At 41.4% G+C, this 24,323-nt stretch overlaps 1 protein-coding gene across 6 annotated transcripts in view; it reads right to left on the bottom strand.

The window, feature by feature from the left end:
- The window catches only part of gria4a (glutamate receptor, ionotropic, AMPA 4a), a 114,609-nt gene extending 92,331 nt beyond the window's left edge, over positions 1–22,278 (bottom strand). For 3 of the 6 annotated variants that reach the window (XM_074641858.1, XM_074641861.1, XM_074641860.1), the window contains exons 1-2: positions 21,762–22,277; positions 18,108–18,266 (exon numbers count right to left, since the gene is read on the bottom strand). In XM_074641858.1, the coding sequence (XP_074497959.1) occupies positions 18,108–18,266; positions 21,762–22,206 (604 nt within the window). In that variant the 5' untranslated portion in view covers positions 22,207–22,277. Of the gene's footprint in view, positions 1–18,107; positions 18,267–21,761 lie in introns of all 6 variants that reach the window. The other 3 variants (XM_074641857.1, XM_074641859.1, XM_074641862.1) reach the window with 2 other exon arrangements.
- Between the last annotated feature and the right edge of the window lie 2,045 nt (positions 22,279–24,323).

The following is a 24,323-nucleotide window of genomic DNA, read 5'->3' as shown; positions in this document are numbered from 1 at the left end:
TCAATTCATCCTCATGAGGAAATTCATATTTGTACCAAAATTCCATGGCAACCCATCTCAGAGTTGTCTTTCTAAACCAAACCAAAACTCATGCTGGTGCTAGAGGACAAGTCTGGGGGGATCACTAAAGTCATTATCGTCTGGGAAAAATGAATGTGTGGACAATATTTTGTGCCAATCCATCTGGTTGATGTTGAAAGAGTTTACTGGATAAGAGAAAACTTTGACCATGTTGGTGGTGCTGGATAAAAAGTCCGGGGTATCAGCCTGGACGAAAGTGTCCGACTGACTGACAACAAACGGAAAGATGTGACTGAACCAAAAATGGCCCGGTTTGCTCCAGCCAATGGGCAGTGCTCGGTTTTGGCTCACACTGTTTTCAACATGGCAGCTGGGAGACAAACTTTTTAATTTTATGGCTAAACAGTACACTACAATATGTTTCTGAAAACATTTTAGGCGAGAAATAGACATTACAGTAACAGAATATTGATTCATATTTGATCAGCGCTGCCTAGTTTGGCAGTTTGATCGAAGTTTCGCGAGTCTGTTGCCTTGCGATGGACGGACACCATTTGCATAAAGTTGAGGTTGAGTCATGATTATCAAATTCAGATATGGCAAATGGCCAGTCAACACACGGCCGAATCTCCTGCTCTCCTTAGAACATGAATGGGATCCGTTGAACGGATTTGGTGTATCTCCACTACAGAAAGAAAGAAAGAAAGACTGCAGAGCTTAATTTAACATAAAAGTAATGGGCTCTATCTTGGCACATAAAACACACTCCCTCTCACAGTTTGACATTTACCTATGGGAGTTCTATATGTGTAATTACTAACTGTGCGTTGACAACGATTGCAATCAAGGCTTTCTGAGTGGAGTGTTTCCATCCAGCTGCTCAGTCGAAAGACAATAATATCTGCTAATGAACGGCATTTAGCTACTGAAATTAAAATGTAGCATGTACTGCAGACGGATGGATGGATGGATGGATGGACACATAGAAGGAAAGACAGATTTCTAGGAATACAATGATTCTTGTCAGAATAAGCTATTTACAGAGACAGTCTAGACGCTGCTCTGGAGCGGGCAGTGAGCACTGCCCTCTACCTCCAGGATATTAGAGAGGAAAAAAAACAAAGCAACAGCAGTGGGGTTCTCCAGGCGGTTGGTGATCCCATTTAGTAAGCACCCTCTGGTGACTCCTCCAACTAAAAGGGCCCCAGATGGGAAGGCTTTGACCTTGGTTTGAACTTTTTCCCGCACTGCCACGAGGTAATGTTGATGCTCAGCTCGTTTACATTTCCCAACTCAATGCCTCTCTAAATGGAGTGAGTCATTGTAGAAACAACGATTGAGAATGTGTCACTGTGATTATCACACAGACTGTTTGACACACATGGTTTTAAAAGGATTGTTTTTATAATGTAGGGGTCAGGTTTAATTAAGTGGTAGCACACTCCACTTATATGAACATCACTTGAATTTGTCTCCAATCAGGTTTTATTGTCTGGATGCTATTTTGATTGGCTTTACAATGAGAGGGAACATAGTGTGTTATAAATAATCGAGAGCTGCATCCTCCTCGAGTGTTGACGCTGATAATGTCACAGCCTGGGAAGAAATATTTCTATTAATATTGGACATGATTTTACAGAGGGTCAAACAGATTTTCCTCTTCCCTCAAATTGATGTTTTCAAATCTCTTGTGGATCAGCAGAAAAAAAAGAGCTTGAGCCCAGTTTAAGATAGCATTTGGGATTACAACGCACAGAGTTAAAGGATTGCTCGGGCACCCACGACTAACAGTGAGCACCCAAATCATAAGCAGGGTGACTATAACCAGTGGTGGAAGATTTTTTTTGAGATGCTTAAGTAAAAGTAACAATGCCGGAGTTTATTCGGCCGATTCAGCATGTTGAATCGGCGGCGCCGCCCGTCGGTGAGAGAAAACACTCTGATTGGCTATTCATCTTAAACAAATCAGTGCACAAGATGAGAAACGGACGTGAGGAAAGAAAGCAAACGAGTTAAGTCAAGAGGAAAAACACAGAGGGCTCTACTCATTTTGAATCTTCATCTCATCTGATCATTCAAATACACTGATATTATCACAACATGGTCATCTAGAATGAAGCTAATTGGTGAGTGAGAGTGGTGTGAAAATGGTCGGCAAACGCCGCTTTATTTCATGTATGTATCATAACAACGGCTTGTATATCTGCTGTGCTCGGTCTTCTGGTTTATCTTTTTCAATGACAAATACAGACTACCGCGACTTGCTGGTAGGAAGAGTTATTTCATCTCACTCGGGCACAGAACGTAAGTGGTGGTTGGCTATTGGCTGTCATCTTTGCAGTGTGTTCGAGCGCAACTTTTTGGCCAAGACAAAGGCAACGTGAGGCGACGCAATTGGTGGCCTTCATCGCCGCTAGTTCTTTGATGTCGGGTTGGTGTGTCTGGGCCTAAAGGATAGCCTCTGAGCGAGGCTAACGGTGTTACCATGATTTTGCACTCAACGGCTCACGTTACCGCAGCCTTGGAAAAGGAGGAGTGGACGGAGGGGTACTCAGTTGGTTGCAATCTGCAAACACACCACTAGATGTCACCAAATCCTGCACACTGTACCTTTAAGGAATTATCAGAAAACAATCTACTTCCAGTATCAGTTAAAGTCACATGCTGAAGTGAAAACCCAATGAGACGCATTCTGGAGCGTTAAGACTGCACATCCAAGCACCACGGGAGTCTGTCTCTAAAGTATTACCTGGCCTTTCATCACTGCTGACTGTGTTTTGCTTTGACATGTTTCTGTATGATTAGAGGAGGAAAAAACTCCTCAGGTACCTCCTTGTGAGGCAGCAAGTGGTTCCACGCAGAGCTCTGTCTCTGAAGTAGGAGAGTCGGGAGGCTGAATGAGGAAGATGTGGCTCAGTCAGGGGAAAAAAAAACCCTGCTGGGCTGCTACCAGTGTGTAAAAAATGCAGAATCGCCAATATCCTCCCAGCACACGTACAGACTAGTTAATATTGTGATGATAGGGGGATTTTCTTCATGTTTCTATACTTGTGAAGATAAGAAGGCAGACATACAGAGTGCTCAGGGGTAAAAATAGAAGCAAGGAAAGGTCCATCCATCACTGTGACTGTCTGAAGGGCCAGATCGATGTGTGTGTGTGTGTGTGTGTGTGTGTGTGTGTGTGTGTGTGTGTGTGTGTGTGCGTGTGTGTGTGCGCGTGTGCGTGTCCATGTTATTTGATGCACTCAGCAAGAAGAGCCAGAATGTGAGTGGGCAAACTGTGACGTGACTTTTGAAACATGGACACACACACGCTCGCGCTCACATGCACATGAACACACACAGGTAAACCAGTGAGCTTAAGGAGATAAATACCAATGCTGTCAGAAAGAAATTGACCTCTAAGGCCAGAAAACACACAAACAAGAACGCGTCCAAATATACACAGCTGTCATCTCTCTGTCTGGCATAAAGGTTAGATGACTTGCTTCAACTGCATCGCTGATTGTGTGTCTATACGCTCATGTGTTCGTAGCTCCTGCCTCTTTACTGTATGTGTATCAGCCCCCATGATAATCGCCACAGAGTGCATAATTAATTATTTTTCTCTATTTCCATTAGAGACTTTCTCTCTCTTCCCGCTGCTGCTCTGATCAGCGTAATAGCTTTTTTTGCTTCCTACTCTGTCTCTTCCTATTTGTTAGTGTGATGAATTACCTGCTGGTTACCTGGGAATCTGTTAACCTTGCTGAATACCAATTGGCCATTTGGGATGGATTGGTTGAAGGCTGACACTTGAGGTTTGGTAAAATATCTCAATGTTCTAAACGAGCAAAATACAGGTTTAAAAAAAAAAAAGTAGACCAGGTGTCTGCATGCACGCACACACATACAGATGCTGGGTTTCTCCAATTAAAAGGCACAAAGTGGGAATATATAACCATGACCGTACTGCACCTTTGTTGGGTTTTTTTGTGTGTATTTGTGACGGTAAGTGTTTGTGTGTGGGCGCATATGTTTATGTGTGGGTGCGTGTGTGTGTGTGTGTGTAAAGGTCATGCCTCTCATCTCTAAGTGAGCCTCGGTGAGAAGGGCCGAGTGGCAGCACTCATCAATATTAACTAATGCCCTTCCTTTCATCCACATCATAAATCCATGGAAACAACCACACACTAGGGTATGGGGACGGGTTCTTGTGTGTGTGTGTGTGTGTGTGTGTGTGTGTGTGTGTCCAAATCAACTGTACCACAGTAAAACAGTGCTATTTACAATATATAATTTACTGAAATCATCCATGTTCTACTTTGTGGCAATGGCGGAGGTAAATCAAAACAAAACATAGTGTCAGATATTTCCTGCAGGTGACAGATGTGATGGTGTAGGCGTAGTTCGGTGTGTGCTTCAGCAGCTGATGTGTCCGTTTGAGTTGAAATAAACCCACGACGCGCACATCACAGCTTTTGTCCCACACCAAAAGCCACTTAACAGCTAATGAGTAATGAGACAGAGCAATGACAGACAGAGGTGTGGGTGTGTGAGAGCGAGACGCAGAGAGAGAAAGGGAGGAAGGAAATACTGTAAGCGAGGTGAAAACAAAAGATAAATGGTGACTCAAGGAAATTGAAGGTGAGAAATGGAGGAGGAGAGGCAGAAGAATGAGACAACAGCAAAGCACCATGTTTGTGTTTGTGATTATGCACAAGTGCATGCTTGTGCTTATAAGCGTAAAAAAGCAAAGTGAGAGGGACTGAAAGAGAAGAAAGACCGCGAACGGAAATCCTTTGATCAGAACATGAAAACAACAGCAGCTAAGCCGAGAGAGTGAAGAACAACAAAAAGACGTCACAGACAATTACAGCGAACATGGCTCCATTCAGCATAAACACCCCTGTGTTTTGCTAAGTCGATGGGTAACACTTAAAATCCGCCGTCATCTCTTCTCGTGCTTTTCATCTTCCAAACGCCAGAGCGTGAAAAACAAACAGAGAATAAACAGACATTTTCTTCTGTATTAGCCATCATGCCCAGTGAGAAAATAGAGGTCTTAATGAAACACATTAGGTAGACAGAAGCAGCAGGAGGCTCTTACGGTGTGTCTGTGTGTATACGAGTGTGTAGGTGTGGGTCAGCGTGTGGGTTAAAGAGACACAGTCTGCCTTTTATCCCAGAGAAGTCAGATTACCTGGAGGGAATGTGGCGATTCATTGAGACACACTGCATGGTCTAACAATATTATTCACTTTTCATTACTACCGAGGCTAGAGCAAACAAGCGGTGCTGAATTCATATCCACATCTCACCACAAAAACCCTCCATCCTTCTGATTGACGTACCCCATCTGACCGCAGCAAATAAATTCAAATATTTTTTTCGGAGTGTTACTTTAGTATCACTTGGCTGAACCAGACAAAACACTGCGGCATGTTGTGGGAGGATTTTACTCAACCAGCTTCGGGCTCGCTAGTCTGTAAAACCTGCAACAAGGCTGTCTCATTCTGTCTCATCTTGCCTCGAGGAACTGCAGACCCACAAAAAAGAATTTCATTAATATCAATGCAGCTTTAGTATCAGTATTATTCCCTAAATGCTGTTTCATATGCTTTTTTTTCACCCCTAAGAATTAAAACCTTTTGTGCGCCAAGCGTCAGATCTACATTCAATGAAATGAATTAATGCAAAATATTGCCAGCTGACATCTTAAGGTCTGAAAATGTTTGTGATGTTATTGGTCTTTAAAAACTCATAACATTTTAGTACCATAGCTGCTTATGTTGGCTTTACCACAGAGTCAAAGTTCTATTTCAAAGCCTTTCCTTTCAAAAATCGCAAATCAGATTTTTTGATAGAAATATTCATAATATATACACCCTCAGTTATATCACCATCGCTTTGAAATCTACAGTGAAATGTCCTAAGATGTCTTGAGACACATTCATGTCGATGTTATCAGTCTGAGCAACTTGGACTCACTGTAAAGGCACAATCACACATGCGCGAAATTAAACTTTGCCTACCGTTCACTTCCATTCTATGCAAGGGGCAAAAAAACACTTGCTTCCGGTAGCGAAGCAAATTCATATCTTTGCATTCGAAATGCAGTTCAACTTTGGTGAACTTGTGAACATGTACCAAGGCAGTCTTTACTGCAGCAGCCCGGTGTTCAAATCCGACCCGCAATTCTTTGCTGCATGTCATTCCCCTCCATCTCTCTCCCTTTTATCACTGTCACCAAATCAACCAGGGGTGAGATTACAACTTTAAGACTAGAAGCGAACTCAGAGAGCGCAGACCTTCGCCAAGGCCATGCCCTATCTTGCAATGTTCATGAAAGTGAAAAATAACTTGTGTATCCGCACCATGATTCAGATCCGTTCCAACATTTAATGGGTTTGTCCTTGGCCCATGCTACCAAGTTTCATGAAAATCGGGCCAGTAGATTTTCCGTAATCCTGCTAACAAACAGACAAACAGACCAAACCGAAAACATGGCAAATAGACTGCATTTATATTGCGCCTTTCTGGTCTTCCGACCACTCAAAGCGCTTTACACTACATGTCAGCATTCACCCACACATTCACATACACTGATGCCGAGGCTGCCATGCAAGGTGCCAACCTGCCCATCAGGATCTAATCTTGCATAATTGGCAATAAAGAACAAAAACTACACTAAAAAACACCGTTTGTCATAATTGTTGAGTCTAATGTTTCCTGTGAACCTTAGCCTTCAGCACTATCTGTGGAGGAAATAACTTTTACTGCCCTTAAAAAACCCTCTCACTATTGCCAGTGCATTGAGATGTCAGTTTTATTCCACGGCAATAGACTTTTTAATGAAAGAAGTGAGACACACTGAGAAACAGTCTGTTTTATTGTACCACTAAATGAAATCAGATCACCTGGAGCAAATGTGCGGATTCATTGGGACATGCTGCATGGTCTAATAATATTGCTTGCTGTTTGGTCATTACTGCTGACGCTGGAATAAAATGATGCAACAGAGCGATTCTTCAGGGAGCACTTACAGCACTCCACATGAGCCACCATGCACACACACAGACACACACACACACACACACACAGTTCAGCATTTGGCCGTCACTGGATCAGAAGATGAAAAGGTTTGCAAGCTCTTGAAATACACTAAAAATATCAATGAATACCGTTAACTAGAATTACCGCCTCACGGTTGTATGCCTCCACAAACCACTCAAGTTGCAGTTTACATCCAAAATGTCATAATTTCATCATTTTATCCTGTTAGACTTTTGTGTAAAATTGTCATACTGTAATAGTATATAAATTCTTGAGTTATGGCTGAAAATGTGTTTTGTGAGGTCACAGTGACCTTGACGTCTGACCACCAAAGGATAATCAGTTCATCTTTGAATCTAAATGGACATTTGTGACAAATTCTAAGAAATTCCCTCCAGGCGTTCCTGAGATATCGCATTCATGAGAATGGGTTCGGACGGACAACCCAAAAACATAATGCCTCTGGCTACAGCTGTCACCGGCACGGAGGCATACAAGTACATGACCATTCACCAAGTGGGGTTCACTAACATGGTTAAGATACTGTATGTAGTTCGCACAACTAGTGTGTCTTATTCCCTTAATTTGTAATGCAGCAGCGGGGAATGAAACACATGACATTTTCCCCTTTACATCTCAACCATGCTACTCCTAAAACAATGTGCTTATTATATTTTTGATTATAAGCACATGCTAAAAACAATGTCTGTGTCATTGACTGTGTCAGTGTCTGTCAGTAATTTATGAAGCAGTTTAACATGAAAAACCAGTGCTGTGTCGCAATTCTCGTACTTCCGTATTTACACTTGCTACTTTGAGTGCAGAAGTGCGTTCACACTGAGAAGTATGGCAAAATGTATTACCCCGATGTTATACTCAAAACGGTCACGTTGAGTGTGAAACGCTGGACACTTCTTACCCTCAACGATCGCCATTTTTGCTACATAGCGGGAGGGGAGGGGCCACTAACCTATTTCAAACTTGTGAAAATGTTGGGTGAGGAAGTTGCAGCAGTTGTGATTGAAACGGCGAACACCAAACTAAACAAATTCAAGTAATATATGTGTTTCTTTCACTAAGTACCACTATAGGCCTACTGTAGTCGGATATCAGCCATTATTGGGTTAATTTATCCGTCTAAATTGAATTACTGCCAATACGGCGTGATGTCTGTGGTGACTATCACTAGCGGATCTACCGAGCTTCAGGTGAGTGCACAACAGCTGTAAGTACATAGTGTGCACAGTGTACTACATGGAAGTGTACTAACGGAAGTATCCAATTTGAGACACGGCACAGCTCTTAACCATGTGAAAAGTTAGAGGTAGTCAGACTGATTTCAAAACTTAGCAGGAATCCCAGAAGTTTGCTATTTACCTCCATAACGTCTCATTTTTGCTCATCTTAGCAACTCTTACTAAATTCATAACTACGAACGTCTAGTGCAATTTAGATGAACTCCTTTGTGAAACTTGTGGTCCTCAAGCAGTCAGCTTGTTAATGCAAATATATGCACATACTGCTTCTATAACTTCTGTCAAATGTAGTTGATTAGATGAAATCAGAGCCATCTAATTCAAGAGGCATCTTTGAACCTCTCGATCAGTAGAGTTGCCATCTGTAGAGCTTGCAGGCTTGGTACTGATGATGTTATAGAAGTACAGTATGCGAAGCACATTAACAACTGAGCTGCAATGTATTTTTGCTCATTACTACTGTTTCATTATCACTATTCCTTTAACAAAAACTGACTTCAACTCAGGACTAAATAGGAACATATAATGCATGTAAATTAGTGGCTGGTGACTAAGAAAATAATGCTCCTCTAAAGGCACCTGTAAATGGGAGAAGTTTGAATGAAATCCATTATTGCCACGCTATTAGCACTGAACCGATAATGTGTCTTGATGCCAGGAAAAGCATTTAGGGCACCGTCAGAGTCATCCTGCGCTTTCAGTATGCCAGTAACATGAATAAACGAAGGCTTGCTGCAAAATAAATCTCCTTGCCCTGCCAGGGCTTCAGATATCATTTCACTCTATTTCCCCCAGTGTGGCCATTAAGAAGACATATAACCATGCAAAACGTCACCAATAAAGATGATGGTTCGGTGCTATTATTGAGCGTATCAAATCATCTACAAGACGACTGGGCTATTTAATGAAAGAAGTGAGCAAGGAAAAGGCACGGAGAATTGTTGTACGTGAGGAAGATGGAAATATACGGACAGGGATTGCAAATCAATGTGTATATTGGTGTCAGAGAGAGAGACTGTAAAACATTGTATTTGTGCTTGTGTGTGTAGGTGCTGAGTTGTAGCAATGTGTCTACAGGAGTCTATTTAATCAAAGCCAAGTCTGGACATGTAGAGTGACACTGATGAACTCTTGAAAATGTGTGCATGTGTTTAGTCTACATGTCTGTCCCCTATGGTCATCATTGTATTAACACCCTTTCAATTAATAAGATGCAGTCATTGTCTTGTCAACACGGGAATACAGACTGAAGGGTGTGTTTCCACTTGGCATCTTTAATGACCAGGAAGGTGCTAAGAAATGCTGGAAACAAGCTCCTGAAAAGCGACAGCAAGAGCTGTCGAAAACAATGTCAACCAAGCTCGAACTGCGATTGGAGAGCAACTGAAAAGTTGGGCTAGCTTTTAGATTTACACTTGCAATAACTGTAAAGCTACTGAAAATCATTTGACTATACAAATTCCTCTGATAATGTTAGAGTCTAAAAAGTAGGAAGCTAGATTCATAGTGGATTCAAGGGGTTAATGGGAGTCCCGCTGTACATACCTTATCTTTTGACAGATTCACCCGTTTATAGCCCCACTGCAACACTCTGTACTGCATGTATTGTGCGTGATCAGGCCATATCGGCTTTAATTCCCCACATTAACGTTACTTACACTTTGTTTATTTACTTTGTGATAAGAAGTAGGGTATCCATATACTATCCATAGAACTGGAGTTACATCCAGGTATGTTTTAACAATATTTAGTTTAGTGTGATTCCGTTCATTCATATTGACCAACGATTGCGGTGAGCAGAAGGTTTGCAGTGTAGATGGTTTCGTTGGATATGTGTTACTGAAAATGAGACAACAACAAAGTCTGTCTTCTAGAGCTGCAACGTTTAATTGATTAATCAGTTAGTTGTCAACTATTAAAGTAATCGCCTACTATTTTGATAATCGGTTTGAGTATTTTTTAAGAAAAAAAAAGTCAAAATTCTCTTATTTCAGCTTCTGAAATGTGAATATTTTCTGGTTTCTTTACTCCTCTATGACAGTAAACTGAATATCTTTGACATTTGAGGAAATCATCTTGGGCTTTGGGAAACACTGATCAACATTTTTCACCATTTTCTGACATTTTATAGACCAAACAACTGATCAATTAATCAAGAAAATAATCACTAGATTATTCAAAAATGAAAATAATCGTTAGTTGCAGCCCTATTTTCATCAACTTTCTTAATGTTGTCTTTGCTATGAACAGTCTCTATCAGCGTCACAAACATGCAGATGAAAACACACCTCACGGTCCTCATGTGGTATCTCCTGGTAGCTGCCATAGACCTGAAGCTTAGTTACATTTTTATGTGGCCGTGTGCTAGTTTCCATAGCTACACTGGGACTGTAAATCAAACATTATCTGACCTGTTTTACTAGGGTTTACAGATATTACTGGTGCCAACAAACCTTTATCAACAGCAGAAAACAGTAATATCTTAAAATACAGTGACAGCAGGTTAAACAAACACGCTGTGTTTCTTCGATTGTTCAGCAGAGTTTACAGATTCGATCAAAACCACCCTGACGGACTCACACTCCGATTGCCAACTAATAACACTTTATCAACAATGTTTTGAAATGACCCAGGTCCTGGTCCTGAAGTGTGTGAAGATCACAGATGTATTCTAAGAGTGCTGAATGTCAGCAGTCAACATGGGAGCCAAGATTACATCGAGGTGAAGTGTAATATTTCATTAGAATGTTATATTAATGCAAATACAGTAATTGATGATATGAAGACGGTCTATCTACCATCCCTAATTTAAAAGCCTTGTCTCCTTCACATCTCTAAATGAATTAATTTTGTCCTCAACTCAGGCACAACAGAGGGACAAAACAAGACTGACACCTCAAGGAGATTCTGACTCCGACAGTTTGGCTGCAAAGACAATCAGGTGCAGCCTGCATGTAAATGCAATCTGCGGCAGTCAATAAAACATAAACTGTATTGATTTGCGAATGATTCACTATAAGTGCAATCTATATTAACTCTAGATGATAAATGAGGATATGCATCAGCGCAATAATCAACCACCCAAACCACCACACCACACTAAACATCATCATCATTATCGCTGTACAGTAGGTACACAATACAATACAGTCATTTATCATTTGTCTTAGTGGACATGAAACTGATTTAAAAGGGAAATATTATCCGACATATCAAGAATCACATTTACTGCCGTGGCAGCACGTCATTGTGTCTCTCAGCTCTGGCACCACAAACCAAGCATAACCACCTCTTTGTTACAAATCCTTTCCTCTCCATTTCTTTCTCCTCCGTCCCTAATTCACCTTATCACTTTCTGTCCATCTTCATCACGCTCTGTCTCAGCGGCTTTCTTTCACAGCACACACACACACTGTCACATTCATATGTGTGCTCATGCACCTCAGCGACACACAGGTTTGCACACATGCCTTCAGTATGGACAGAAATGTCACCACACACACACACATTCACTGCGGCTTTTGGTCATGCTAATCCATGTGCATTATTTTCTATGAGGCAGTGAATAGAGACGCATTGGTGAGGAGCCCAGTGGAATAGTGTGCTGCTCTGGCTGAGACACATCATAAATACACACACACACACACACACACACACATATCTGTGTAGGTGTGTTTTTATGTCTGACTTTCTCTTCGCTGTGTTTGCATCTAAGCGAATACTACAAAAGAGACATCCACACGGGTATGCATGTGCATGCAGGAAAATAACAAAGAAAGATTGACAGCAGAAGAGGATATGTGAATGTGTGACCCTGGAACAAGAAAGTGGGTTGTATTCCTCGGTGAATATGGAAAACGATGGGGACCGGGGATTTTTATGATCCGTTCACGCTTCCTGAATACTAGAATAGAGAGGAAGTAGCCAAGGTCAGAGGCAGAATTCCCCATTCTAATTCGAAGCGTCGCTCACCACCCGGAGCAAGAGTCATGGATTAATTTAGAGATCCATTCACCACGCCTGTGGAGAGGGGAGAGACGGCAAAACATGACGAAGAATAAAAGAGCAGAGGAAGAGAGAGAGAATCTGAGGAGATGGGGAGACAAGGCGGGGGGTCGGGGTGGAGTACCAGAGAGGAGAATGAGAGAACAAGTGAGAAGGCAAGTGGGCAAGAAAGAGAGACAGAAAGAGACAGAGACAGAGAGAAGGGGTTACGCTTGTTATGTGTAGCCTGCGGAAAGAGAGCAGACGGTTCACATATAAGAGGTTCATTTCCCAAACACTCCTCCTCCTATGGCCCAATGCCTCATGAGTGAAATTGAGTGTTTTACAATTACTTAAACGTGCTCTCAAGATGGCGACGGCTTAGCCAGCGGCTCGCAGCTAACGGTGCCAACAGTGCTGAAAATGTATACCTGAGCGGGAAGCGGAGGGTGGGTGCCACGGTTCCGCAGCGACGGCGTTATCAGCCGTAACCGCCGTGCAGAACAGTGTAGAATGGCGGCCGTGAACTAGCCGATGAGGAACGCTCACATGCACCAACGTGCACTAAAAGCACCCGCAACCGACCCAGCTATGTTAACAAAGCGAGGAGAGGCTGGGATTACAACACACACAGAGGGAGAACAAACTTCATTCTCTGCTCAGGTAGACATTAATCCTCTATATCTTTACCTTTAACAAAACCTAATTTTGACGCAAATTGCTAAACTCAAGTGGCTGAGTATCATGCTGCACCATGGTTCCAGAGCACTCACCTTGAAAGGTGTTCAGCGGTTCTCCAAACTAAGATGAACCTAAATATGTGACAGGTGGAACTCAGAGAGCAAGAAATACCAGATAGTGTATATACTGTATATTGACCTCACAGATTCCTAACAAGTCCCTAGGAAGTTGTTTCTGCCATAATGTTTTCAGTGCTGTAAAACTTTCAGAAAGGGTGGTTCCCAGAAAGCTTGCTCTGGTTTGGTGTCAACTATGTCGCAAAAACAAAGATGTGGAGAGGTGTGTCTGTACATCTATAATATAAAGGTAGATGATAGGTAAACAGAGACAAACTCTGGAAAGGGAACTGGAAAGAGACAAACAAGTAAGAGAGGAAAACAAACAGCAAGAGAGTTGATAGCTGAGCAGAAACGCAGAGTTAAATAAAGGAAATCTTATTTTAGTAAAACACAGAAGAGAGAAGAAATATAAATCCCTTAAAGGATAAAGCTGGCGTTATTCTACTAGATAATTTTGTTAACAAGTCCCATGAAAAGACCAAAACTGTCCGACTGTCCTCGCCTGTTTATGGCTCTGAGCCCTAAGCCCATTTGTTTCAACTGAAGACATAAATCTTTAAAATTTGGGTCATAAATATATAGTTCAATTTTCAGATTGGCTTCTTTATGTCCTCAAACAGCTGGGCCCTGTAGCTTTTAGCAAACTTTACTCAAACAGGAATAAATTATGAATTTGTTGGGGACTATTTTCAGCCACGAATGAATACACATTGGTATATTGGTGAATACAGCGATTAGTCAGAGCACCACTGTATGTGGGATTGACTCAAAATAAACCACATTAAACGTGTTCATGGCAATGAAGGAACATGTCAAACAGTGCAATAGTATGGCTTGTTGATGTGTTTGATGTGCCTGTACTTTCTTATTTTGCTGTGTTTCTAGGCGTCAACCTCTATAAAAGCGTAGCGACCAGTGCCAGATCATAACCACACATCCAAGAGGAAGCTAAGAACACGGAGGACACAGCGCCAAAAAGAAAACGCAACTATAGCGAGGCTAAACGCAAAGTGGACAAAGTTCGTTCCAAAACAAGAGTGAATCTGGGGTTGGCTTTCACCCTCTAGGGAGCACTGTAACCCTAACCGTGATCATAGGGGGCATGCAATAGGTGTTATAGGGTGTTATTGAGCCGGGGAGGAGTGGCCAACTTTGAATGTTGTGTTTACAAACCGCAACTGAAAAATCCTACTTATTCTGCCTTTTAAGATGGAAAACTATAAAATGAGGTAAAGATATCAATCTCATCAATCGACTTTTCCTCTAGCCCCACTATGAGGTTTATATTTTCGGTTCAAGGTGAAATGTCTCTTTAACTATTGGATGGATTGCCACAACATTTGATACAGACATTCATGTCGTCCTAAGGATTCATTGTATTAGCTTTAGTGATCTGTTAGCAAAGTTAGTCTTGTTAATAGTTTTCGGACAAATAGAAATTGTTAGGAGGATAGATTCATTGTTGGTTTTATTTTTTTAATGGGATTTGTCGACAATAATAAAAATATCTCTGGCCTTATCCTACATATTATCATACATCTTGAATTTCCCTCGGGATCAATAAAGTTATTATCTATTTATACTACAATTTTCCAATTTTATTTCCCCTTAAGTAAATAGGAAAACGATTTCCACACTATCTGGCAGTATTACAGCTGCACCATTCTGTCAAACGGATATTAATAATTAATTAATATTCTAGATGTCTTGTGCATCATTTTACACTAAATTTAGCCCGATTCATTTGATATTTCAGCTTTAGGATATCTACTAGGATTTAAAATAAAGTCCTCTGGGTTTATGTTTGACTCACAGCATGAACGTTGTTATAACTAACTCACTGGAAGGTCATTGGGGTTTAAGTGGATACAGTAGGTATAGTAGTATAAGGTTTCTAGCACCCACTGTAACATACCTCAGCTTGTCTGGCTTCAGTGCTTGCATACATATTGTACATTCAGAACTGATTGTGCCCAATCTTTTCCCTTCAGCAAAGCCCCTTTACTCATTATTTATGAAATTCATACCCCTCCCCTTACATTATAAGAAAGCCACCTGATGAGTATTCAATGTGTGCCTTCCCACTCACACAGCTAAACAGTGAACTGAAATAGATGCAGCATGTTGTGGGTGGGAGGTAGTAGATGGACTATTAATTTTCCAATCAATGTAGGTTGTATTAACTAGTCTGTTCATTCATGTGGAGCTGCAATACAGGTGGCAGGAGACAAACAAATGAAATACATTTTGATTTATGATTCTATGTGACTTGCATTTGGCTGCAGTTAAATCCCACAATAATACCTTCCAGGGATATAAAATGTCAAAACTTATTTTACTCATGCGTAACACAACACAGACAAACAACACAGATCAATTGCTAGATGATATTCAAAATCTTTCAGACTTTGAAGCACTCCTTTGAGAATTATTTATTTGCCATTTTCAGTAGCAATCATTCACAATTTGAAGTTATTTAAAAAATCTTGTTAAACAACACAATGATATTACATCACAAGGAGGAGTACTGTATTGTTGTATTATACCGTATTGATTGTGTTCGCCCTGCCTAGTTAACAGCCCCAGTGGTCGATTTGTTAAAGTTTAATGAGATAAGGAGGTGAAACATTACAGTACAATCACTTGAAAATTTCCCTAAAATAAGATATTTGCATCATAGGATTGTGTCAATGAAGGGATATGATATGATACCCTTGAGGGAAATTCAGTCAGTGAGGAGAGCTCAGAAAGCAACAATGGAGCCGATTTTCAAATTATCATCCTTTTCTCTTTAATCAACATAACCACCACACACTGCTCAGCATCACTGCTCTTAATTATTGTGTGTGCAAATAACTAAACTAACTAACTGTGATTGTGCGAAGTAACAACAGAACCTTTAAACCCTCTCATGCACTGACATGAAAATGTCCTACCAGAAGACAGATGAGCAAGAGAATTACACAAAGGGTATCCTTTAGACATTTGTTCTCATCTCAAAAGGGCAAACACTCACAAGCACACAGAGATGCACCTGACAACATTAAAAGGCATTTAGATCAGCGTGGCATAGACTGTAACCTTGCACGGCAGCTGGATTCTCGTGATGTCACAGGATCCCACGAGAATCGCGAGACCAAATGTCACACGTAAATCCATTTTGTCAGGCTTAAAGTAATGTGTTTATGGCCGGCAAGCCAGATCATAGACCAATCAGCGTAACTGAGATACTGGCCGCTACGACCATGGATTAGGTGTGTGAGACGCGACACATAGAGGCGATTGTTTGTTCAAAAAAGCAATGGCGGGTCCCTAAGAGGTTAGCGTGGATGTTGCAATAGAATCAGTTATATCAGAACTGGAGAATATTTCTGAAAGAAAAGCAAAATACGGCAAAATACGCCGATGTTTTTGCCTTCAGTTAATTTCGCTTTCGTTAACTTGATTGACAGATGGTTCATCCAATCACCTGTCAAGTATTTTTTTGAAAGTGTCTGCCCTTTTGGGTCAGGTAAATAAATCAGTGTCACTCAGCAGATGTCAGAAAACAAATAACCAAACTTCTTCCGTCATGCAAATACATGCAGAGAGCCACAGCAAAGCTCTGACGCTGTAAGCAAAAATCTAGAGTAAGCAAATCCATCAAGTAGTCCTTACTTATCTCACGTTCCTGGCAAACAATAACAATGATGATGACTATAATCTTTTTTTTTGTGATGACTATATATGATCAGATCATTTTCAGTTAACTGCAATGCTTTGGCAACTGGCACTCCAAGAGGCCAGAAAGATTAAATGAATGAAATTAAACTTCCACCTGCCAATGACATGTTTGTATGAAAAAAAGTGATAATTATTGTGAATAAATACACGCTAGGGGTGCAGAGAGGAGCAGGAAAATGGCAAAGCAAAAGTGTGGGATGACAGCCAAGCTGTTGAGCAAATAAGCGCAATTTCAACTTAACATTGTGTTTTTACAAAAAATGTTCCAGCATGTCATGTTTGGTTAATCTCATTCTTTCATTATTTCATTTCTACCTCAAAACACACAAATGTCCATCGTAAAATACGCCAAATGTCCAGCACTGGCTTTATGGTCAACATCGTATTAAAGGGCCAGAACCAGAGGATCCTTCTTATTTTGCCTTTGAAATGTTTTTGAGACACTGAGAACTATTTTAAATAAGTTTTTATGACATGACATATGAATACGCTTGTATTTGTAATATTTCAGACACACATACAGTACAGACACCTGTAGCACGCTGAGCACTTCTGAACTGTAGGCTTTCCACATAGCCTTGTTAACACCAACACTATCAAACATTACAAACTCTCTCTTTCTTTCCTGACTCCAGGTCGAGAGGAAGTGTGAGGGATTAGATCTCAGCTCACGGAGAACAGAAAGGGATGGTGAAAGATTAGCTGTCATCCTTCAAAAGATCACAGAGGACACAGGTACCAACTGTTCCCCTCTGTTCTGAACACAAAGGACCCATTTTCACCACTGTCTACAACTCATCCGGGACTAATTTTAAAGCTGTAATAAGCTGTAATCGTGATGGGTAATGTTACCTGTTTTTGCAGATGGGATTGATAGTGCAAGTGGGAATAGATGTGAATAACATATAGAGGAGCAAAAGTATGATTTAAAAACGGTATTGGCCTTAATTGTTGGCTAAGTTAACCACCAACATCAACTCAAAATGCCTTGCAGTAAGAAATTTGGATTCAAAATGCACTTCACAGTGTCCAAAATCAACATTTCAAAATTGCATTTGTTCAGCATCTGTTGCAGAAAAGCCATGTCCACCACAGACCACTCGTCCAATGAAGTTGCGGTCTGATCCTTTAAACAACTCAAGTTCCTAATTAAACCAATCTTTATCCAACAGTATGGTGAGAAGAGAGACTGAACAGAGAACATAAAGAGAGCAAGAGAGCTCAGAGAGAGATGGAGAAAAAAGAGTGTTTGAGCCTCATTCTCAGTCACACACGTTTAATTACTTACATGCATTGGTGACGGCGAAGCTGTTGGCGGTCTCTATGTTGTCGACATGTGGGACCAGGTTAAAGGGAGCTTCCGTAGCATTAGGGCTGGTGTTGTGTAGGAAGATGGCTAGTCGAAACGCTGTATACTCCTGATCAGTATTCCTAATGAACAACCCACCTAGAGAGAGGGACAAAGAGACGGGGCAGAGAAAAAAGAAGAGTGTGATGGCATGGAAAGGAAGTGAGTCATTGTAAGGCGGAGAGGGGTCGGATGGGAGTGTGGTCAGAGAGGGGGAGAGAGACAGGAAGAAGGATAGTAATGTGGGGAGAGGAAGATAGATGGGGAAGGGGAGGGCAGAGAAAACAGAAGAGGGGAGAGAGAGAAGAAAGCCAAGATCTTCATTAGCTTTGTTATACAAAAGGTAATTTGTCTTTCAGCACATCTACACTCACACATACACATTCATAAAAGCACGCGTACAGATACCCACACTGCGCATTTCATTGATGGAATCGGAAAGACAGAACGGGAGAGGAGAAGAAAAGAGAGACAACTAAGCCGACAGGAAGGCAGTCAAAGAGATAATGAGTTGGAGAGGGTATAAAGGAAAACAGAGGAGGAAGGCCAGACAGTGTCAGCTAAATAAAGGAGGAGCATAGGCCATGCAAAAAGAAAGGGAGATGGGGGCGAGTGCTAAGTGTCAGTTGGCCTTTAGAAATGAAAGTATCCCTCAATATGGCCCATCTGACAAAATGAGAATTAGAGGGGAGAAGTGATGATAAGAAACAGTGAAGCTGACAGTATTAAAGGGGAACTATGCTCATTTTTTAAAGTTCATACATGTTATTCCTAGGGACAGTCCAAAAACATTAGTAAACTTGAACAACTCTCTTCCAAATCCAAAAACTAAACTCAAATGTGATGTCATGGGGTATAAAGTGTGGAGCTGCTCCATAGACGATGAATTGGGAAAGATGTTATAGCACTGAGGGCACCCAGAGAAATGTCCTGAGTATATGGGTACATTTTCTGTTTCACAACTGAGAACACAGCAGTAGAGTAAAGCTCATTTTGGTATAAAACCAAAAGTCAGTCTCCTATTCAATGCCTATGGAGCAGCTGTAGACTTTATACATTATGACATCACATGTGTGAGACTTACTTCTCTGGTTTCTGGCTTTGAGAGAGAGTAGCTCATGTTCACAAATATTGATTGAACTGTCCTAGGCCATGTAAATAACATATTGGAATTTCTTAATTTTGGTGGTGTTCCCCATTAAGTCCCAACAAAATAGCGAGATAGAGTTGAGGTGGACTCCTCTGCTTGAAATTAAGAAAAACCTCTACTAATTTAGGAGTCATGTGATCCTTTGAAACATTTTCCATCACCTGAAACTGATGAATGATACTGATACTGTAATCTAAACGCCAATAACTGCTGGAATTAACTGAAAAGGGACCAAACGCAATATAGAGGCATACTGTATACTTGCCATTGGCAAAATGGAGGGGAAAACTGAATTAACTGGCAACATGTAACATAATCCACACATATTAACCATGGCCTAGTCAGAGAAGATAGTATAACCTTAACGGAGCTAAAATCAATGTATTGATGAAACAATACAAAGAGCTTGAGGCGGTATTCTGGGAAGATTTAAAGCTGAAATTGAAGTAGCACCATGAGAAATGCAAACGTTGAGAAAGAGGGATATTGTCATATTATTACTTAATGTTTTGTCTCTGTGAATAATTAAGGGTCATCTTCTGTGTCTAATATTTGCAGTACCTGAATAGAACTTGCTGTATTGCTGTGGATATCAGTGATATACTAATATACATTTGTTTGATATGCTAATCCCATACATTAGTTCTACATTGCTTCACAGAGTGGGTTGAACTGAACTGAAATAAAGTGATGTGACTGTGAAGTTGAACTGAATCAGACGCATCAGTGGCAGACTGCGAAGCCTTGACATCGCATCGGGAGACAGACAGAGAGAGGAGGGAGGGAGGGAGGGAAGAAAGATGACAGGGGAGGAGTTGGGAGACAGAGCGTATTGAACCAAGCAATCGTCACCACATAACATGTCACTTATGTGTGTGTTTGTCTCATTCACGCTTCAAGTTTGTATTATCTTCCCTTTGTCTTTGTCTGTGTTTCTTGTTATGCCCCTTAGTATAGATCACAAAGCAGGACACTAAACACACAGAGAACACATCTATGCATTAACAGAATAACTCATTTGGTTTAATATCCTGTGTATGATTACACATCTTAAGTGAATTGTCCAACGGAAAAAAATAAACATGCTTTTAGGTTAGAATTCCACCTTAGAGCACACACATATTCATACACACACTTCCACTACATGGGGAGTATCAATATGTCCCAACATGACACCTTACTGCACCAGTTATTCCAAGAAAATTCACAAATTAATTCATCTGTGTCTGTCTCTCTGACACATACACATGCAAAAAGAAACGGCTCTGTGCTTCCACTGACATTACACACTTGTGTGCAATGCAGAGATATGCAAATGACTCCTAAAGTGAAGCGCTGGAGAGCCGAGTGAATGATCATATGCATGTATATTTGAGTGTTTAAGGAGGACGTCAATGGGAGGGAAGGCATGTGTGTGCTTCTGTACGATCACATATGCTTTACACAGTGTGTGTGTGCATGCATGTGTGTTCACTGTGTGTGCACATGTATGCTTTTCCTGTATAAAAGTGTTTACCTGCACGCTGTGTATGTATGTGAATGCCTATTTGTAGCAGTGTGCACAGGATACAGCATGTGTGCATTTTTATAGGACCTACTAGGCATACTGTGCATGCACACATGCATGGTCGAAAACCTGTGCAAATATGTATGTGTGTGTGTGTGTGTGTGTGGGTGTGCGTGTGTGTGCGTGTGTGTGCCAAGCAGAAAATATTTAGCGTATTAAGTTTATTGGCAGCTGTAGGAAGACAGAGTCAAGGAGCCGAATCTCATTATAGGACCTCCCAGCTGCCCCCCACACGGAGTGATGCAGTGAATTCATTATCACACACATGCCTGTACCAATGTGTGTGTGTGTGTGTGTGTGTGTGTGTGTGTGTGTGTGTGTGTGAGAGAGAGAGAGGGGGTTTCCATGCATGTGTGGTCTGTTTGCACTGAAGTAAACCAATGATGGTTAACTTTATCTCTGATCTATAAGGCAGGTTGAAAGACAGGCTTCCTCTGCACTGACAGGAGGGTAACTGGAAAAGGGCAGAGAGAGAGAGAGAGAGAGAGAGAGAGAGAGAGAGAGAGAGAGAGAGAGAGAGAGAGATACTGCAGTGTCTAAACAGTGAAGAAGACTAGAAGGGAACAAAGCTCCCTGAAACATTCATGAGCCCAGAACAGCCTTTAAAATACACGCAAAAGGATGGACAGAGTCAAAGTGTGCATTTATAAACCATATATGAGTCACAGCAGTGAAGACGCACCAATCTCCCTTTAACCCACAAACATATTCTGGATAAAAGACAAGAGATGCACAAGGAGGAAATGTGCTTCTGCAGTAAATTCCTGGAGTTTTTACATTGATTTTGTGTTTTGGAGGGTCCTAAAAGCCACTGCTATTCAGTGTAGTGTGTCAGCTCTGAGTGGCCGTGCGTAAATCCAGTAATCCTCCAACTCACCTATCTGCACTGAGCTGGGGAAAGCCCCCGTCGCCAGCCCCCAAAGGGCGGAATACACCCCGAGAAAGTGCCAAGACAAAATAATAATCCTCATTTTTCCTTCCTTCAATCCCTTCAGAAACTGTTGAGAGACATCGGGAGATAGAGAGAGAGAGGACAGGAGGAGAGGAGAGAGACGCGAGAGAGAAAAAGGCGTCAGAAAAAGGGGGGAAAAGAAGAAAGATGAGAGAGAGAGAGAGGTTTTTCCCCCGTTTTGTCCAGCGGTATTCCTATTCCTATTCCATGGTGGTTCTTCTCCTGCAAGTGTCCGCTCAGAGGAGAGCTGCGTGTCCGGTGCACATGGAGGATACAGACGGGGAGAGAGAGAAAGAGAGAATTGAGAGTGGGGAAACTCGCTAGAATGATTGGAGAGCTGAGAGAGCAGCCTGCTGGAAGAACTGGACATGCGCGCACTGTTTCTCTCTCTCTCTCTCTCTCTCTCTCTCTCTCTCTCTCACCCACCCTCTTCTCCTCTCTCTCTCTCTCTCTCTCTCTCACTGAGATGGTTTGTTTCTCTCTCTCTCTCTCTCTCTCTCTCACCCACCCTCTTCTTCTCCTCTCTCTCTCTCTCTCTCTCTCTCACCCTCTTCTTCTCCTCTCTCTCTCTCTCTCTCTCTCTCTCTCTCTCTCACTGAGATGGTTTGTTTCTCTCTCTCTCTCTCTCTCTCTCTCTCTATCTCTCTCTCACCCACCCTCTTCTTCTCCTCTCTCTCTTTCTCTCACTCACTCACTCACTCACTGAGATGGTTTGTTTGTTTCTCTCTCTCTCTCTCCCATCCTCTTCTTCTCCTCTCTCTCTCTCTCATCTTCTTCTTCTTTTCCTCCCTCTCTCTCACCCTCTGCTTCTCCTCTCTCTCTCTCTCTCTCTCTCTCTCTTCCCCACCCTCTTCTCCTCTCTCTCTTTCTCTGAGATGGTTTGTTTCTCTCTCTCCTCCTCTCCATCTCCCACTTTTCCCTCCCCTGTCTGCCGTCTCCAACTTGCTGTAACACTGAATCTTATAGTTGCAACCTATTGAGAAGCCTTTATCGGGTTCATTTGGGAGGAAAGCAACACCAAAAAATGGATCCGCGTGAGTGTGCGTGCGTGTTTACGCGCACTACTAATTCGTGGCTCTCCCTCTGTAAAGCTTGACAGCATTTAGTCTAACAGGGGGCTCAAATTTGTTATCGACCACCACCACTCCCCCATATGGAACATGCATGTTTGAAAGAAAGAAAGAAAGAAATAAAGCAGAAAAAGAGAAAGTGTTTCAAATGAAAAAAAGAAAATCTAGATTGCTGATCTGTTGAGTTTTTGGTGAGGCGACAGAAGGGTTTTCTGCCTGCAGCCTATAACTAAACCCAACATCCATCCATCCTGACGCATTGGTCGACTCCACCTCCTTGGTGAGTCCCACCACCAAGGCCAGGTGACAGGAGGCGGAACCTGCGTTGATGATATCCTTATTTCACCGTCACGACCTCATGAGCACAAACATCTGGGCACGGAAAGGAAAAAACCCACACTGTAAAAAAAAATGTTTTTACAGTTTTTTTCAAGAAATTTTACATTTTTTGTCTGTATTTCAAAATGACAGAACAAAAATGTAAAAAGAATTACATGTTTCATTTGTGATTTATATGTAAATGGTCTTAGATGTACAGTATTTTTTGTAATCACAATCGTAATTATCTGTATTTAAGCTTTTTTTTAAGGATTTCATGGAATTCTAAAAATATTTCTTGTAAAAATACAGATTTTTTTTGCAAAATTTCTGAGTTAATGTAAATTTGGGCTTTTGCAACGTAAAATTACATGTTTTTATTTGTGATTTATATGTAAATGGTCTTAGATTTAGGGTGTATTACTCTATTCTAACAATAAATATATGTTAAAAGTAAAATATTTCTTGTAAAATTACAGTAATAAAGGCTAATTATATAAAGATAATTACTGGGGGGGGGGTTACTGTTTATTTATGTTAATTAACGGACAGTATTTTCCGTTTTTTAACAGACATTTTCTGGCGCCCCTGCTGCTGGAAATTTTTTTTTTTTTTTTATTATTTTACACTTTTTTTTTACAGTGCACAAGAAAGAAAGAAAGAGAGCGCGATCACTCAGCGACACAAAAGCCAGAAAGAGTGAGGTGTTTTGTGTTGCTTAAAATAAGAAAATAAAAGAAAACAGTGAAAAAAAGATTCATAGCCTGGAGAGATGATTCTGTTAGAGTGTATTATGTTAGAGTCGTATCTCCACTCACGGTGGTTTTATCTAGCCTGCCAGGTAGCAGGTCGGTAAAACTGACAGACGGTCTGGGATCGCGTAGTTACACGGTGGAGAGCACACTTTCATTTTTTTCCAGATGGCAAAACGAAAGGGATGCTTCACGGCTCGTCCCAGTGAAAGATGCGGTCTGTCCATCTCTGAGGGGTTTCCTCGGTCGGCTGCTGAGCGCACGAGGAAATCAAACAGTCTGGATGGAAAAGATGCAAGTTCTTACATTTTACAGATGTGGGCACGTTCCCATACAGATGTTGCCAG

The sequence above is a fragment of the Sebastes fasciatus genome, chromosome 7 (genome assembly GCF_043250625.1).
Source record: "Sebastes fasciatus isolate fSebFas1 chromosome 7, fSebFas1.pri, whole genome shotgun sequence".
Taxonomy (NCBI): Eukaryota; Metazoa; Chordata; class Actinopteri; order Perciformes; family Sebastidae; genus Sebastes; species Sebastes fasciatus.
The sequence above is the reverse complement of the archived record's forward strand: the minus strand, read 5'-3'. Positions and strand labels throughout refer to the sequence as shown.